General features: G+C 42.7%; 1 protein-coding gene across 2 annotated transcripts in view; it reads right to left on the bottom strand.

Annotated features, from left to right (window-relative positions):
- LRRC49 (leucine rich repeat containing 49) overlaps positions 1 to 16,765 on the bottom strand; it is a 1,183,445-nt gene that overhangs the window by 470,666 nt on the left and 696,014 nt on the right. For both annotated transcript variants that reach the window (XM_086959021.1, XM_086959022.1), the window contains one exon: positions 1,302 to 1,449. In XM_086959021.1, the coding sequence (XP_086815147.1) occupies positions 1,302 to 1,449 (148 nt within the window). The remainder of the gene's footprint in view (positions 1 to 1,301; positions 1,450 to 16,765) is intronic.

Raw genomic sequence — 16,765 nt, 5'->3', positions numbered from 1 at the left:
CACTTCTTTTTGTCCTTCTATGAATGTGACAAAAGCTGCAATGGGTTTGTTCTGTCATCATTCCTGCAGTGCCAACCTAATAGAATCTATCTCACCAATATATACCCTTATATGGAAATAATTACAGACATTCTATGAGACAACCACATTCACTCATGAAAGGCAAATGTGCCATTATCTCCTTGTGGCTGGATACAAATGAATAATAAACAAAGTAGAATAGCCTCTATCATGGCCTAAAAGAAGCTGCTAATCCCATAGTCTTTACAAAAACAGAGCAGACAAAACATAACAAATCTCCGAGTTTAATTGAATTCTGACTTCACAAGAAATCCAGTGGCCAACTAAAAGGGCTGTAGAAAGTCCCATTCCTCCTCAGTTGTGGCCCTTGTGGTAGGCTTGTCTAGACAACATATGGCTAGACTATTTGAACCCCCACAGTTGCAGGGCTGACTGCTTTCAAAATCCAGACACTTCAGAAAATGCAGATTGAGTTATCTTTAACCAATGGAAGTGCATCTCAGAAGTGTACACTGGCATTGTCTATTACTTTGAAAAGGACAGGAAAAAAACAATATTTATCAATGTATGTTTTTATCCTTTTCATAGGATTCTGAACTTTCACTAGAATATTCCAATCTAGGCCTAACTGTATAGAGAGAGTTGGTGAAGACTGATGGGGGTCATAGGGTGCCTATACACAGAGGGAGTGTTGGACTATTATTTACAAGTTTCATTGGTATGATACATTTGAGATGAATAATGCATCAGAGATTTTCTCAAATAAATTATAGAGCAGACATTTAGTTGAAATATAACTGGTAAAGGGATGAAGTCATTTCTGACTGGTTTAAAGGACTCATTAACTGTCCGTTGTATTTTCATGTAAGTGTATGTGGAAAGCTAAACAGGTATATTAGCTGAAAGCCAGCACCTGTAAAAAAGTATCTTAGTTATCGACCACAGGTTGTGAACCCCTAAAAATATTCACCTATTTATTGCACTCTGAAACTCTAAAATATATGTCTAACTTCATGCATTGACAAGGGACCTAAGACTATTAATTGAATGGAATGGTCACCGACTGAATTAGGAAAATCCAGAATTTTTTTGCTGAAACCTAGACATTATTTATTCCTAAATTTCAGACTTTTTCTCAGATTTGCTGCCTACTTCCCTTCTCCTGATAGTCAGAGCGGTTTGTTCACATTTTGCACCATACCATGAAATTAGTACACATGCTATAACACATCTTAATATCATGTTACTATCTCAAAAGTCATAAATTAGTTATCGCTTACTGTTATTCTCTTCATGTCCAACTGACGGAGCTGCAGCATGTGGCAGAGAATGGTTTGCTTGTACCATGACTCCTGGGCTATAGGATTGCCATCAAGGGTGATGTCCCAAAGGGAGGTGGAATCGGAAAGGCACAGAATATCTTGAAAACTAAAAATAGAAAAAAAATACATGCAAATGAAATTAATTTGCAAATCAACTCATTTTTTAATTATGAATTTATTAAGTGTAGTATCTTTTTCACTATTCCACAAACGATATCTGCAAATATAAGGTGGATTATTTGCATTCACCTGTTTTCCATGCTTAGTGTTTCAAGGTCATTCGGTTTGGAACAACCCAAAGCTTGGACGGAAATAGATATGGCAATATTTGTCTGCATTTTGTGTGCTTCTGCAACAGAGACATTGGTAGTGCTCTGGAGTAATGATGTGAGAAGCTGCGCAGGAGTTCCTCCTCCCTGCACCATAGAGAATCAGTGGAGAAGATGGCATAAAGAGATCTGAGGATGCTAGTGAAATTGACACGAGGATTGATTGTTCAAGGGACTTGCCAAAGAATGGATAGCCAACTGCACATCCAATAGCTTTCTGAGGCGTGTAGGATTGGAAAATAGTTAGGGAATTCTAATAACATTTTAGCCATTGTGATAATCATAAGGCAAATACATAGATATTAGGTAGGACTAGATGAATCTAATAAAGTAAATTGGGGTGTGTGATATAAAATATTCAAGGTATTTCTGATATTGACCTTATTCTATATTATGACTACTGAGATAACAATTATATTTACCATCATCCTGATACATAGGATTTATGTCCAAATAGTACTTTATATATAAACTGTATTTGTACAATACCAACAGTTGTGTGTAGCCACTATTTCTAGGAGCCAGGGAAGGAATCTACATCCAAATACAAAATGCCCCCTGCAGATTAGAGTTACTCTGACAGGGCTGTCTGACTCTCAATGCTTCTTTTCTAAATGAGCATAACATGTTGAAGTGATAAATGAAAGATACTTATCTGTTCCCCTTTCCTTTGAAGAGGGTATGCTTACGGCTTAGAAATACCTGGGTGTGCTACCTGAAAGTGCCGTACATCAGATCGACAGGGACATAATACTAATATTTTTCTGTGTCTGCGCCTCAGCCTATATTGCCGCACCCTATAACAGTTTGCAGTGTCATTAGGCTAATACAAAGATATACAAGTTTATACATCTGTATACCTTTTCAAATGAGAACGTATCTATAAATACCTAATTGTCTTTTTCTCTGTGTGCCATAATATAGACAAAAACATAGCAGATAGAAGCAAAACTACTGATAAAATACATATCAATGTAAGTTTCATATATTATTATGAGATCATAGATTAAAACCTTAAAAACGGAGAAGATAACCTAGAAGTAATCCATTATTAAACAAGACCCTATAATCTACAACAACAAATTAAAAAGCCAAGATAGAACTAAAATAAGCAACAAATGACACTAAGCAAGTGGCCATTTTAGAATATTAAGTCGATCTACATGCTAATTGTTGTTTATGTTTATCCATTTTCAAAACAGAACACTATTCTAGCGATCCCAAAAAGGTTCTAAGAGCAAAACATCCTCCATCAAAAATTAAAATGCACTCCTTGCAGCCCTGCACAACATTTAAAAAATGTTGGTGGTGCACCTCCCTTTCTAGGGTCACCAGAGGAAAAAATAAAAAATATTATGTCCAAGAACATTATAGGGTGCTCCCAAGCTACAGCAGTGAATGTGAAATGAGTGGCTACTCTGCTCACTTTACATTCACCTTTTTTTCTTTTTTAATTTATATGGGGATGTGGCATGCAGTCCCCTCCCTAACCCCTCTATAGGCCCCAGGGGCCTCCTTCCCCAGGTCAAACGTCTTTTTGTAAGAGTAGGGTGGTGAAGGGCCCCCTCCCAGAGCCACTTAAGGGCCCTGGGAATGGGCCCATTCCACGGGGCCGATTTGGGGTTTTTGCGGAGGGTGTGTAGTGCCCTCACCCCACCGAGCCTCTTATGTGCCCGAGTAGCCCATCCCCAGGGCCAAAGCATTTTTTGGGGCACTGCGTGTGGGGCCCCACTCACCTTCCGTCAATTGGCCCGGAGAATCCCATCCCTGAGGGCCAATTGAAGCAGTGCCTCAGAGACCCAAACCATTAGGACACTGTATTTCCCCGCCTGCAAGAAAACAAGCATGGAGAACTTAAACTTCCTGCCCATGCTCTTGCAGGGAATTCAGCTGCTTCCACCAAACAGGAACAAACAGCTGGAGCGCACTCCCACTGCACTGCACCGCACGGATGGGGAGCCGGCAGGGGCCACAGTTGAGCACTGGGGCCCAACAAAACTTAGTATTGTAGACCCGAGGGATGGGGTCCATCGAGCCTGTTAATGGCCCGAGGAAAACCACATGGCTTCACCACTAAAAATCAATGCGACCCCGGGGGATGAGGTCCCTCGGGCCTCTGCAAAGTGCGAGGCGCCCGTCCCTAAAGATTACATTGGCGTCCCTTCGCAGCATGGCCACTGAAGAAAACAAAGGTTAAAGTAGCATTATTGTTAGGAAATGTGAAAATGTCAGTTAAAACATGCTATTTTAAACAAACAAAACCACTGAAAACCACTGTAATTTACCAGTTATAGTTATCTCAATTAATTATAACTCGTGCCCTAAAGTAACAAAAACTCTCTTCCCCAACATGCACTATTACCTCACACATTAAATCTCTCAAGACATGTTCTATGACAATATTGATAACGTCACTGCAACTTCTGAAATGACATCATTGATAACAACACTGTGCATGGCGGGAGGCATAATTTACATTTTCAGGTACATGAATCACTGTCGTTTTTAAATGTCTGTATTCAACAAAGCTACCAAGTGTGGTGGACCCAAGTTGTATGACACCTTCATCCGGTTTTGTCTTTTAAGAATAACTCTGTGACTTGTAGTTTTGAAGTTTGCAAAATAAGAAATTGATTGTCTATGACAACAGGAAGGGATGGGGTGTGCTCGACAGAACTGATACTAGTGATTGCGGTGGTGAGAGGGCAGGAGTGGAGAGGGTTAGGGGTAAATCATAAACAGGTGGCCATATTTAAGCCTGTTGCAAAGCTGCAGGGAAATCAATATTGGTAAGATTGTCCACAGGAGCATGATAACTGCTTTCCAGGTGTGACTATAAATCTAAAGGAGATGTCTGACTGAGGAAAGGAAATATGATAACAGAGGATACAATAAAGGAAGCTAATGGAAGCCACAAATAGGCAAATCTGCCAACTCTATGACATCACAGGCATTGTCTCAAGTCTTGGGCTTAAAACGGACTAACACTGCTATTGGGAGTGGTGGTCTAATTAGCTCAATGGGGGAACTTAAGACTACAACACCCAGAATGCAGTATGTCACCATAATAAAGCTCATAACAGGAAAAATTGTCTGTGATGGCATGAAATGAGGGCCCACCATATCAAGGTCCAAAGTGCAAGGAACACAGCAGTAGCAGTGGTGATTGCCCGTATCCCCGTATTATATATAATTTAATCAAAAAGAGGCTAGCTGAGGTGGGGGGGGGAAAGGGTTGTTTAAACAATATTCTAGTTTAAAGGTATTTGTGACTCAGTTTTGTTTTGTCAGACGGTTGTGGCACCTGGTAGGTGTGCTCATGAAGCCCTCACCCACCAACCTAGTTGGTGGCATGCTTCGTCATCGGGCCCACCCAGTGACACCTAACGTGTCCCGGGTGTGCTACGACGCCTGGTGACAGCGGAGCAGGTATATCACTGTGTGTGCGGTGAAGAATGTTTTGAATGTGAGTTTAAAACGGCTTGGCGGGGGTCCCAGTACCCGAAGGTAGGACAGACTTTAATACCTGGGCCTCCGTCAGCGGTTAAAAATAAGGCAGGTGGACGTTAGAGGCGAGTTACGACCTCCCACGTCCTTAGTACGTCAACATGTTTCAGCCAGTGCCTTATGGATAAGCTGGCTTTCTTCAGGACGATTAAAAAGTGTGTGTAATTAAAACTAGTGGATGTGTGATACAGACTATGTGTCTACACGCCCTAAAGTGTATCTATGTGTGAGAGGGGGGATTCCCTTCTCAAGACCACGCTAGTTTTAAGGATTAAGTCTTCAAGGTTATTGAAGAGGCAAAGTAGTTGATCAGGATTACTGACCAGAGCTTGCTGTGGACCTGTAGTGCCTTCTTCGACCCCGGTTCTGCGACCCCCCCCCCCACCTCAGCTAGCCTCTTTTTGATTAAATTATACTAAATGGTATTACCCACTGGCACTACAAATTCAGAGGTGCAAATGGGGGAACGTTTTCTTGAACTGACTGTGTGGCAGGGATTGTGCTCAGGAACAGAACTATGCTTGGGACCATAGAACATCAGTATGTGGGGACTGAGTCACCATACCACCTTAGTGTCTATGAGCCGAAGGCCAACTAGCTGTAGTGCCTCATTGCCCTCCTAACCTTACCAGAGAGAAAAGTGAGTTGGCACCCCAGAGCACAACACTCTTGACCCTCTCAGGGATCACGCTAACAGGACACACCCTTTCGTTCTCTCACTCATACTTGTCCACAATAAGATAAACAAGAGACACAAAAGAAGTTTAGAATATTTATTTAAGGTATTGTGCTCTAAGATGCAGTATTAATGCCACAATTCGAAAACAAATGCAAATTAACATGGTTAACAACCCATATACCATTTAAAAAAACATGTCATGTTATAGGACAGATTGGCCTAAATCCCCTCCCACTTACTAATGAAGTTGTGGACCTCGTACCTTAGCATACACAGATGGACGGTGGGACAGCACTCCCTGTTCAAGAACGCTCGCTCAGTGTGTTTTCTTAAACTCTTCTGCTCAGTTATATAACAAAATGTGTGTGTCCACAAACAGGAGCTTGATTTGATTAATTGATTTGTAAAGCGCACATATGCCCAAGGACGTCTTGGCGCTGGAATTAGCAGGAACGCTGAAGTTTGGCAGGATCTGGTGATACTAATACAATATATGAACAAGTCAGTTGGCGAATGACCATGTTTTCAGCAGTCTTCTGAATGACATGAGCGACGTGCTGTTCTTTATCGGGATTAGTAAGCGGTGCCAGGTCTTCGCTCTCCTTAATAGGAAGCTTCTGCCCTCGCCCCCCCAGCGAACCTGCTTGAGCTGGCCTTAAATTTCCGGCTGGCATATACCTTTTATGATGTGTCCTCAGATACAGTGGTCCTTTCCTTTACCCGGTAGGGCATTACATGCTAGCAAAATAAATGTAATTCTTTTTTCCACTGGGAGCCAGTGGAGGTCTCTCAATCTATGGGAATTCAGCTGCATTCTCGTGTTATGTCTAGGAGCTAGTGTCTGAGCAGAGAGAATAAAAAGGGGCATAGTTGGTTGACCTTGTCTAGCGTGTTCAGACGAAATGCCAGGAAAAGAATGAAATGCAAAATCATATACAGGTTTCATGTGAAAGTACAATATGATACAAAAGCAAGCACATTTATATAGCAACATGTGCACAAAGAAATACGGCCTACAATATGCACAACTAGGCTAACATAGAGACACTACAATGGGCCATGCAGGAAACACACAACTGCTGCAAAAGGCAATTTGCTGGAGGATGTATGTGACGTCTGCAACTGAATAGCTAATATAGAAGATGTGCAATTTAGAGTTATTAATTTGGGAGGTACTCCACCAATTTCATAAACAATAGTTGGCTAAGTCAAAATGCAGTTTCAACGTGAAAACCTTACTCAACCCTTGGTCACGGTGAAGTATGCACCAAGCTTTTTCCCAGAAAAATACATGTTAAGATATTTAGTCAACAATAAAGCAATATGAAATTAGCAAACAACTATTATAAAAGTACAAGCAGTTTTAGTAAAAATAAACAAGAATAAAATAAACATAATAAGTCAGAAATGGTTAAAACATACTTATGGGTACCAGAGAGATGATTTTTTAAGGTCTGTATTCCAGAAAATAGCAAGCAAATCAATGGAGGGAGTAAGCCTTGGTGGCTCACCCCAATTATGATACCTTAGCCCTTCAAAAAAAAATTATATTTCAAGGAGGCAAGTCAGGATGCTGTAACCAACAGGGGCTCCTTGAGATAAGACCGTCTCCGCTGCAGTCCAGTAGTAGCCTCAAACTTTGCTTGAAATACTTGTGATACAATTTGTGATTTTTTTTGGGGAGCCTGGGTGCCTTGTTGAGGTCTGCCATAGTCATTCAAACTACAATGACCTAGTCCAAATAAGGCATTATTTTTAGTTCCTTTAGTAGATGTACAATGCGTTGCTAATATTTACAACTAACTCCCCTATCTTAAAGGTTCACGGGGTACAAAGTACATCCTAGACATGCCCAATATAAAAATAAGCCTTGGTCCCTTATCAAACAGTCGTGAACATCGACAAAACACACCAAAATGTCTTTGTGAAAAAAGTGTGTGAAAGCGAGATGACCCCTCACAGGCGAAGCACCATTGGGGAACCTGGTAGGCACTCACCAGTGTTGCCCTGTTCTCATCATCGGCAGTCATCAAGCTTTTAAATGAAATGTGTCCAAAACAAACATAGAAGTGTGTGTGACAATAAAGTGCAGTGGAAACACTGTGTACAACACAAATAATACAGACAGTGTAACACACAAACAAATGATAAACTGCACGTATCTGTGACCTTTATTCTATTCCTTCGTGCAGATTATCTGATAAAAAAAGCTGGGCGTGGCTATTACCTATAGAACGGAAAAACAAGCAAAACGTCCCTAGACGTTGGGGGTATACCCTAAGGCGTTAAGATGACCCAGCCAAGGGGACTTGGGGGATATCTACGCTTTCAGAGACAAAATTATATTTCTTAAGTCAACATACAGTAACTCAATAGAGGCCAACAGTCAGTGTAGGAACCCTGTGTACAATTCACATTAGTTAAAAAAACTATAATCTTCACCAGTGTTAAAAATCAACAGTTTATTATTAAAAAAATACAATCTTACAATCCATTAAGAAAAATTTATACAATCAAATACACATTTTAAAAAACCAAAAAGTCGACGCGGCGTTTCGGTGTCTTGTATCAATGGTAACACCTTCTTCAGGACGGGGTTTTTTAAAAAAAAATCTCTAAAAAAATAAGATTACAGAAACATAGTCAACAGAGGCCTATTATACACTGACGTTAGCTTAACTCTAGATGTCACATTTAAAAAAAACCTTGCACATTCAATTAGACATTAGTGATCTCTACATTCAGACTTGTATGCAGAAAAAGACAAAAACTTTTTTATACATTTCTCACAATTATGAATACTAGTCTAGATATCGACATTCCTCTGGTCTTTTCTACATAGGACCTCGATATACATTTGTCACAGATATTAACATTTATCCTAAAATAACATAGATGTTACTTAATCGGGTTGTTTCTACACAAGACATAATGTTTTCTTGGATTGCAGATAACATTTGCCAAAACAGGATTACCTATAAGGTCCTCTAGAATCTCATTGTTATGCATTATATTCACTGTCTAAATAAGGTGGTCATTTTTTACACACTGAATTTATCAACCTACCTCAAATATTTTGAGGGATTCGGGGCATATGGGATATCTTGAGGATGCAGTTTTTTTCAATCATTAATCTGCCTCTCCTAGACTTTTCTTCCTTGGATGGAATTTGGCAAAACTTATTCCACCTGGGGGGTAAGTTTCATAGTTCAGGTTATACCCAATAAGTACTATACTAACTATGCTTATTACTGGGCGACATATACAGAGGTTCATTACCTGGATATTAAAATTCATATACGTGGTCAGTGCTGTATCAGGGGTGACCACCGTATGTCTTTTCAACTTTACAACATGTTTCTGCAAATGGACAAAAATACATTGTTTTTTTTGTTAAATCGAATGTTGAAACAAAGAACTTGAGTCTTTTAATTAATTAAAATTCCATCCAAGGAAGAAAAGTCTAGGAGAGGCAGATTAATGATTGAAAAAAACTGCATCCTCAAGATATCCCATATGCCCCGAATCCCTCAAAATATTTGAGGTAGGTTGATAAATTCAGTGTGTAAAAAATGACCACCTTATTTAGACAGTGAATAGGTAATCCTGTTTTGGCAAATGTTATCTGCAATCCAAGAAAACATTATGTCTTGTGTAGAAACAACCCAGATTAAGTAACATCTATGTTATTTTAGGATAAATGTTAATATCTGTGACAAATGTATATCGAGGTCCTAAGTAGAAAAGACTCGAGGAATGTCGATATCTAGACTAGTATTCATAATTGTGAGAAATGTATAAAAAAGTTTTTGTCTTTTTCTGCATACAAGTCTGAATGTAGAGATCACTAATGTCTAATTGAATGTGCAAGTTTTTTTTTAAATGTGACATCTAGAGTTAAGCTAACGTCAGTGTATAATAGGCCTCTGTTGACTATGTTTCTGTAATCTTACTTTTTTAGAGATTTTTAGAAAAAAAAAACCCCGTCCTGAAGAAGGTGTTACCATCGATACAAGACACCGAAACGCTGCGTCGACTTTTTGGTTTTTTAAAATGTGTATTTGATTGTATAAATTTTTCTTAATGGATTGTAAGATTGTATTTTTTTAATAATAAACTGTTGATTTTTAACACTGGTGAAGATTATAGTTTTTTTAACTAATGTTGTGAATTGTACACAGGGTTCCTACACTGACTGTTGGCCTCTATTGAGTTACTGTATGTTGACTTAAGAAATATAATTTTGTCTCTGAAAGCGTAGATATCCCGGAAGTCCCCTTGGCTGGGTCATCTTAACGCCTTAGGGTATACCCCCAACGTCTAGGGACGTTTTGCTTGTTTTTCCATACTTGTTAACCCGGTCCCTTACTGGTTCTTAGGGTACCTCCCTCCTTGTGTTGTGAGTATTACCTATAGAACCACACACCACTCTCCAACATGTTTCATTGCCGTGCAACTTGATGGCAATTTCTTCAGGGCATTAATTATTTAGCCACTGCATTGAAGCTGGACACATCATTCTTCATGACCCCACAAGGCCAATGTGACTCCTACCGTCTTAGTTTGCAGTCAAACAAGACATGCGCACCTTGGCACGCTGGGGAAGAGGAATGAGAAGTTACATATTTTAAATAATGTTATTCTGGAACTGGTGATGATCAGCACGTCATGAAAAGAGGCATGGTAGCCAAAGGAGAATCGCGTATCACCGGTCAAACAGCATCTCAATAGAGACAGTGCGTTGTTGTGGAAGGAGCCGGAGCAGGGACAACAAGCTCCAGAGGGCTGCGGGGGCTGTGAGAGACTATCGTCCCTCCCCTCGACACCGGGGGAACTTGGAAATACCTCTTGAGCCTCCCGCTTCGCGGGAGATGCTGCGTTGTTATGGAAGGAGCCGGAGCAGGGACAACAAGCTCCAGAGGGCTGCAGGGGCTGTGAGAGACTATCGCCCCTCCCCTTGAAACCGGGGGAACTTGGAAATACCTCTTGCGCCTCCCGCTTTGTGGGAGACGCTGCGTTGTTGTGGAAGGAGCCGGAGCAGGGACAACAAGCTCCAGAGGGCTGCGGGGGCTGTGAGAGACTATCGCCCATCCCCTCGACACCGGGGGAACTTGGAAATACCTCTTGCGCCTCCTGCTTCGCGGGAGACGCTGCGTTGTTGTGAAAGGAGCCGGAGCAGGGACAACAAGCTCCAGAGGGCTGCGGGGGCTGTGAGAGACTATCGCCCCTCCCCTCGACACCGGGGGAACTTGGAAATACCTCTTGCGCCTCCCGCTTCGCAGGAGACGCTGCGTTGTTGTGGAAGGAGCCGGAGCAGGGACAGCAAGCTCCAGAGGGCTGCGGGGGCTGTGAGAGACGATCGCCCCTCCCCTTGACACCGGAAGTTCATTAGTGAGTTGGGATCTCCGCCACGCGGGACGTTCGCGGGCACGCGCCGGGCTAAGCCCGGGCAAAGGGCGGGCCCTCTGTGGCCCTCGGAGGCCGGAGAAGGCTGGGCAGGGCCACCCCACTTGACTCACGCCTGATTTTTGCTGGAAAAAGGAGGTAAACCGAATTAACCCACAACAGTGATCGCCTTCATCTACACTTTTTGGTTTTTAAGTTACGCGCCCGACCAGCATAGGTGTCTCTTGTTGTTATATCTACACTGCTACACATACAAAAGCAAGCCACACTATGACTGATAAAGGGGTTCCAAATAATATTATCTCTTAGGGGGGGCCACGGAAGGGGACTTTGTACAACTATTTAACTAGGGTAACATCTGCAATTGAACGCGAAATAGAGAGAGCAGAACAAAGTCTTTGCATAGAAACCACATCTAGTATCCAATCTCCTCTGGCGGCAGCAGACCAAATTCAAAATTCTACATTACTGGAGGAATTAAATCGTATCTGCAAAACTATATATACTAATGTTGAAGAGGGAAACGAGCAAACCGGTGCTCCTACATGTGTAATGAGAAATACAAGTCCCCAGCTTAGCACACCATCCCAACTAAATGTAAGCCATCTGGGTACCCCCCTTCACTATCAGCTAAAGACATTACCCAATCGATAGCGAACCTTCAGGCCCCTTTTGTTGATAGAAAACGCAAAGGTGCTAAACAAAGGGGACGACTAGCAAAAAAACAAAAATTGCATTTAAGTCCCCCTTCGGTCATTAGCAACACCCCAAAAACATCTAAGGTATGTTCAATTCTGGAATCCCCTGTATCCACTATATCATTTGACCTACTGGTCCAGATTGAACTTCTGATCAAATCCTTAATATCCCCGCTGGCAAAAAGAATCAAGGTAATAGGGGAAAAGGCTACAAGTATAGAGGAAACAACCAAGGCAAATGTGATACTTATAAAAAGAATGGCAGGATATAAGCAAGTAGAGTCCCTAGTCGCTACTGACGTCCCCAATACCTCTGCACAAAGTAATACTGCCCAAATTCACTCAGTTGCCCCAAAAACATCATTAACATCAAATACTCAGCATGTAACATCAATCCCCCCAATCGTCCAGAGCTCCGCCATCAGTGTAGGGCTGACAAAAGAATCCACAGAGGGGATATCTTTCAACTATGGCAACATGCAAAGAAAGATTAACCAAATAGACCTACCGCCGGAGGCCGCACCATTTGTGTGCATCCTCTCAGGCGTGCCTGAACTTACCAATGGCAAAATCGAAGGACAATCGGAATTGGTAAATAAGGTATCTTTCTGGCTGACCAAAAATAGACCCCTTCCACCTAACATCGATGGAAAAATCTTAAATGTCAGAAGGGTGGGGTGGTTAGGATCCCTCCCGAAGGATATAGCTGGAGACCTGGTTATAATAAACTTTAGGGATACCCATGTTGTCCCTTATTTGCAAAGTTGGCAGCCACAAGTGGGAGACGGCCCTATAGTAACTTGGGAACTATGCGACTTTTACCCTAGAACCACATACCTGCAACCTGTAAGACCAAATGTAGAAAAGAATCACTGTATGGGTAGCAGAGGCCCTGTATTTAGTAGCTACAATATACCCATTCACAACCGATTTGTTTTATTCTCTGGTATAGATTTGGTCCACTGACTTGTTAAATCGATTTCTGAATGGCTTGTTAATAATGATAATGGCAACCTCCCACCCTAAGCCCGGGGATGGTCCATACTAAAGTAAGCATCGATGCACTTTGCTCTTTTGCACATTCTGAAGCCTATTTGTTTTTAATCTTGTCACTAAAATTGTCCAAGTCAAACAATACTATATGTAATGCTGCTGTGAGTCTATTGTTTACATCAGGAGAACTGAAGTGGAGGCTTTTTTTAGTACTGAAAAGCTGCTAGGAGTAGATTGTTTATACTAAGAGAATTGAGGGGTGCTTCTCCTTTATATTTAATGAGTTATGTACAATGTCTCAATGTAATTATTTTTATTGGTGTTGTTTCTTTTATTTACTGTATTTAATGTATTTTGACCTTGTACTGTGCTTTTATGGTTGCTTTGTCTCAACCGAATAAAGCTTGTTGAATTGAATTGACTCCTACCGTCTGCCATAGGACAAACATTTTCTAAAACACATGCTTCTGGTGGTGATGGTAAAATAGATTAAGAGTAGAAGTCTGGCTCAACCACTCTCTCCTCATAGAATGCCCAGCAAGGTTCCATAGAGTAACTTCCAAGTGGTCAGCTTATTCATTTTCAAAGACGTACTTCTCTAGCTAGTAAGAAATCAGCTTTCCTGACTGCTGAGACTTGGACATAGGGAAAAGCAGGTTTATGCCACAGTTCTCCTTCAGGCAGACAATTGACACCAGACAGCATGCATACATCATGTGCTCGTTCTGTATGTCCCTTCCGCAGTCCAGTTGTCCTCTAATTAGCTAATTGTGCACATCAGCTAATCATGGGTGACATCTCCTGATCCACTCCAGACAGAATTCCCATAGTGCAGCCATCCCATTTCCACAGCAGTTCCCCTTGCCTTCATTCCCTCAGCTTTTGTTCAAGATGTCATGAGCCTAGTTCTAGGGCTCAGAACTTGAAAACACCACCCAGGGCTTACCTTCTGGAAATGAGGATCCACACTGGGCAAACTCACTGCTCTGCAAATAGGCTTGCACTCAAATGGATCCAGAAACGTACGTCTGGAAAAGATCCCAGGTACAAAGGCCTTCTTCGCAGTAACCCCTGTTTTAACATGAACATCTCAAAGCAAGGCCCCAGATATGGATCGTTGTGTACTACCTGTTTCTTACCACTTACCATTCTTATCAAATGAGAAAGCATGATGGGTGCACTTACATATTAAATTGTATGTATCACATAGGAGGCATTTTTCAACTTGGGGATACAAATGACATAGGCAATTCAAGTTACTCACTCTGTCCCAGGAAACACATTCATGGAAAACATTTTTTTTGTTGATACCAAGCAGTAAAAATTCCACACTATAATGGAATTCCTTATTTCTTCAGCTAGTTCAGTGCTTATTTCTAAACCTGGCTCCAGTGAATCCATTGACAAAGTCCAAACCATCTAGAATTGGTCTGACACCTAGTGTTTTTTCCAAATCAAAGAGCAAGCATAGTGAATATGCTTTCATCCTGTAGATGTGGAAAGGAATACCACAATGATCAAGGACGTCTCTGGCTTACCTGAAAATATCAGAAAGTGTACACTTTTCCACTTTAAACTTCCCTATATCTCAGCAATTTTATAATATTAAAGTCACTTGAGATCGTAGGTTACATTACGTAACTCGCATACTACAAAAAACTTTGTGGATTAATACTCTGCACACAAAATGCACACTGTCCTGATTCTGCTTTGATGCTGTAAGACATTAAAGTATGTAAGATAGGTGTGCTGTATCAAACAAAACATAGACTTTGAGCATAAAAGTTCACTTAACCATATTTTTTGTTAAAAAAAAAAACAGTAACCAAAAATACCAAAAAAAGGAAGACCTAAACTGGTGCAGGTGGATGTATCCAATTTCACTGTATGTTAAAATGTTAAAGAATATGCCTCCTTTAAGAGGACAACTGTTGGACCCGGTCCTTTAGGCAGGTTCATCCCTTTTTGCTTTTCCTTAGCCTGTTTCTGTAACCTGGTGTTGGTGATTTTGGGTCTCTGCGCACTTTTTTACTGTGGTCCAGTGTAAAGTGTGTGCGCTCTCTGTGTGTGGTGAGTGACCTGCCCTCCCATAGGAATGCATGGGGAATATGTGTGACCATGGTAGTTCCTGATGTGTGGCGAGTGCAGGGTCGAGTTTGTTATGTGCGAACTCGTGAGATGGAATGCTGCACAATGATGTATGCCGCATGATTGTGTCTAGTGTGGAAGTGCCACTTCTAGAAGTGGCATGTTTGTGTAATTTGTGTCTGGCATGTGATTGGCTGGAGCTGGCTGGTGAGTCTAGCTCCAGGAGTCAGGATGGGTCTGCCCCAGTGGTGAATGGAGAGATTAGCATGCTGATGTGAGGGATGGGTACATCTGGGACCTGAATAGGGCTGGGTTTTCCCTCCACAATGCTGGCTCCACCCCCTGTGGTGCGTCTGATGTCCCTAGCCTGGCCAGTGAAAGGAGTTCCCCATAACTAGTTGTAGCTGGTTCTCACATTGCCTGCACCCTGCTAGTCAAAGTATTTTGGGTATAAAAAGGGTGCTGTGACACTCTGAAAATGTTCTTGTTTTTGCTGACTTGAATCTGCCAGGGGCGTTCTGCTGCTGGGGCCCAGGGGAAGGCTTGCCTCCCTGGGCCCTACCCAGCCCCTGGATGCTGGAGGAATTCCTTGTTGGGAGCTGCTTGCTCCACCTTGCCTCCAGGACCTTCTCTTTGGGACCCATTTTATTTGGAAGCATTGCTGCTAGGACCCTTGTTGCTTCGGGGTCATTCCTGGGGACTTTGGGGTTTTAGTGCCCCCCAGCGCCTCGTGAGCGCTTTATTTTTTCCTGTTGGCAGAGCGCAGTTTTCATCCTTGAAGGAAGCGCTCCTGCCTGTCCCCCGCAGCGCCGATCTGCAATCCCCTTCGTGGGGATTCCCTATGCCTTTTTGCTTATTGCAGGTGCCACCCCGATGATTGCGAGATTTTACATTGCAGGTGCCCACCCTGCTTCATGTCCGCTTATTTAATTAAGCCTTTAGCGAGTGCCCACCTCGCTTTGACATTTTACGTACGCACCGAGGGAGCCTACCCCTCCTTTAAGCCTGAGAATCTCGCCGTCCCTTGCCGGGGCCGCGGAGAGAGAAACCGAAGGAGCAGAGCCCTGATTGGTTCAGAGCGACGAGCCCCTCAGCCACACTGAAGCCTGGTTAGTGGCGCTGCGCTGGGATTGGTCCCCGGGCCGCCGCATCATCGTCATGCCGCGCAGTGAGTGGCTGAAGCGAGAAGGAGCCTGCAGCGTCTTGTCCTCATCGAGGCTCTCCCAAGTGAGAAAGCCCCGCCCGCTGCCCGGCAAAGAGAAGAAGCCGGTGGATCTGCACTGGGCTCGTGTGCAGAGAGGAGAAGCCCCGTGTGCAGCCAGAGTCCGCCCGGCAAGACGAGGAACAGAGTGCCAGAGTTGGCATGTTTATTTATGGAGCCTAGGTGGCTCCCACAGGTTGCCTGTCTGTTTGATCTGAGAGCCTAGAGGGCTCCAAAGTGCGCCAAATGCATTTCTCGAGCTTAGAGGGCTCCCAGGTTTTGGCGCAGTCTTTGTTCTAAGGGCCAGTGAGGGCCCCTATTGCAGTTTGGGCTGATTCACAGCTGCCCAGCAAGTATTGGGCAGCTGCACAGTTTAGGTGCAATGTGAAAGAGAGAGTCCCTGTGTCGGACAGAGATGGCACAGTGGTGCCAGGCCTGCTACAGCTGCGCAGCACTTAGTGCCAGCTGCAACGTTTAGGCCCTCTTTCTGTTCCCAGCTGCCCAGCAATTAGTGGGCAGCT

The sequence above is a fragment of the Lissotriton vulgaris genome, chromosome 2_1, assembly GCF_964263255.1.
Source record: "Lissotriton vulgaris chromosome 2_1, aLisVul1.2, whole genome shotgun sequence".
NCBI lineage: Eukaryota > Metazoa > Chordata > Amphibia > Caudata > Salamandridae > Lissotriton > Lissotriton vulgaris.
The sequence above is the reverse complement of the archived record's forward strand: the minus strand, read 5'-3'. Positions and strand labels throughout refer to the sequence as shown.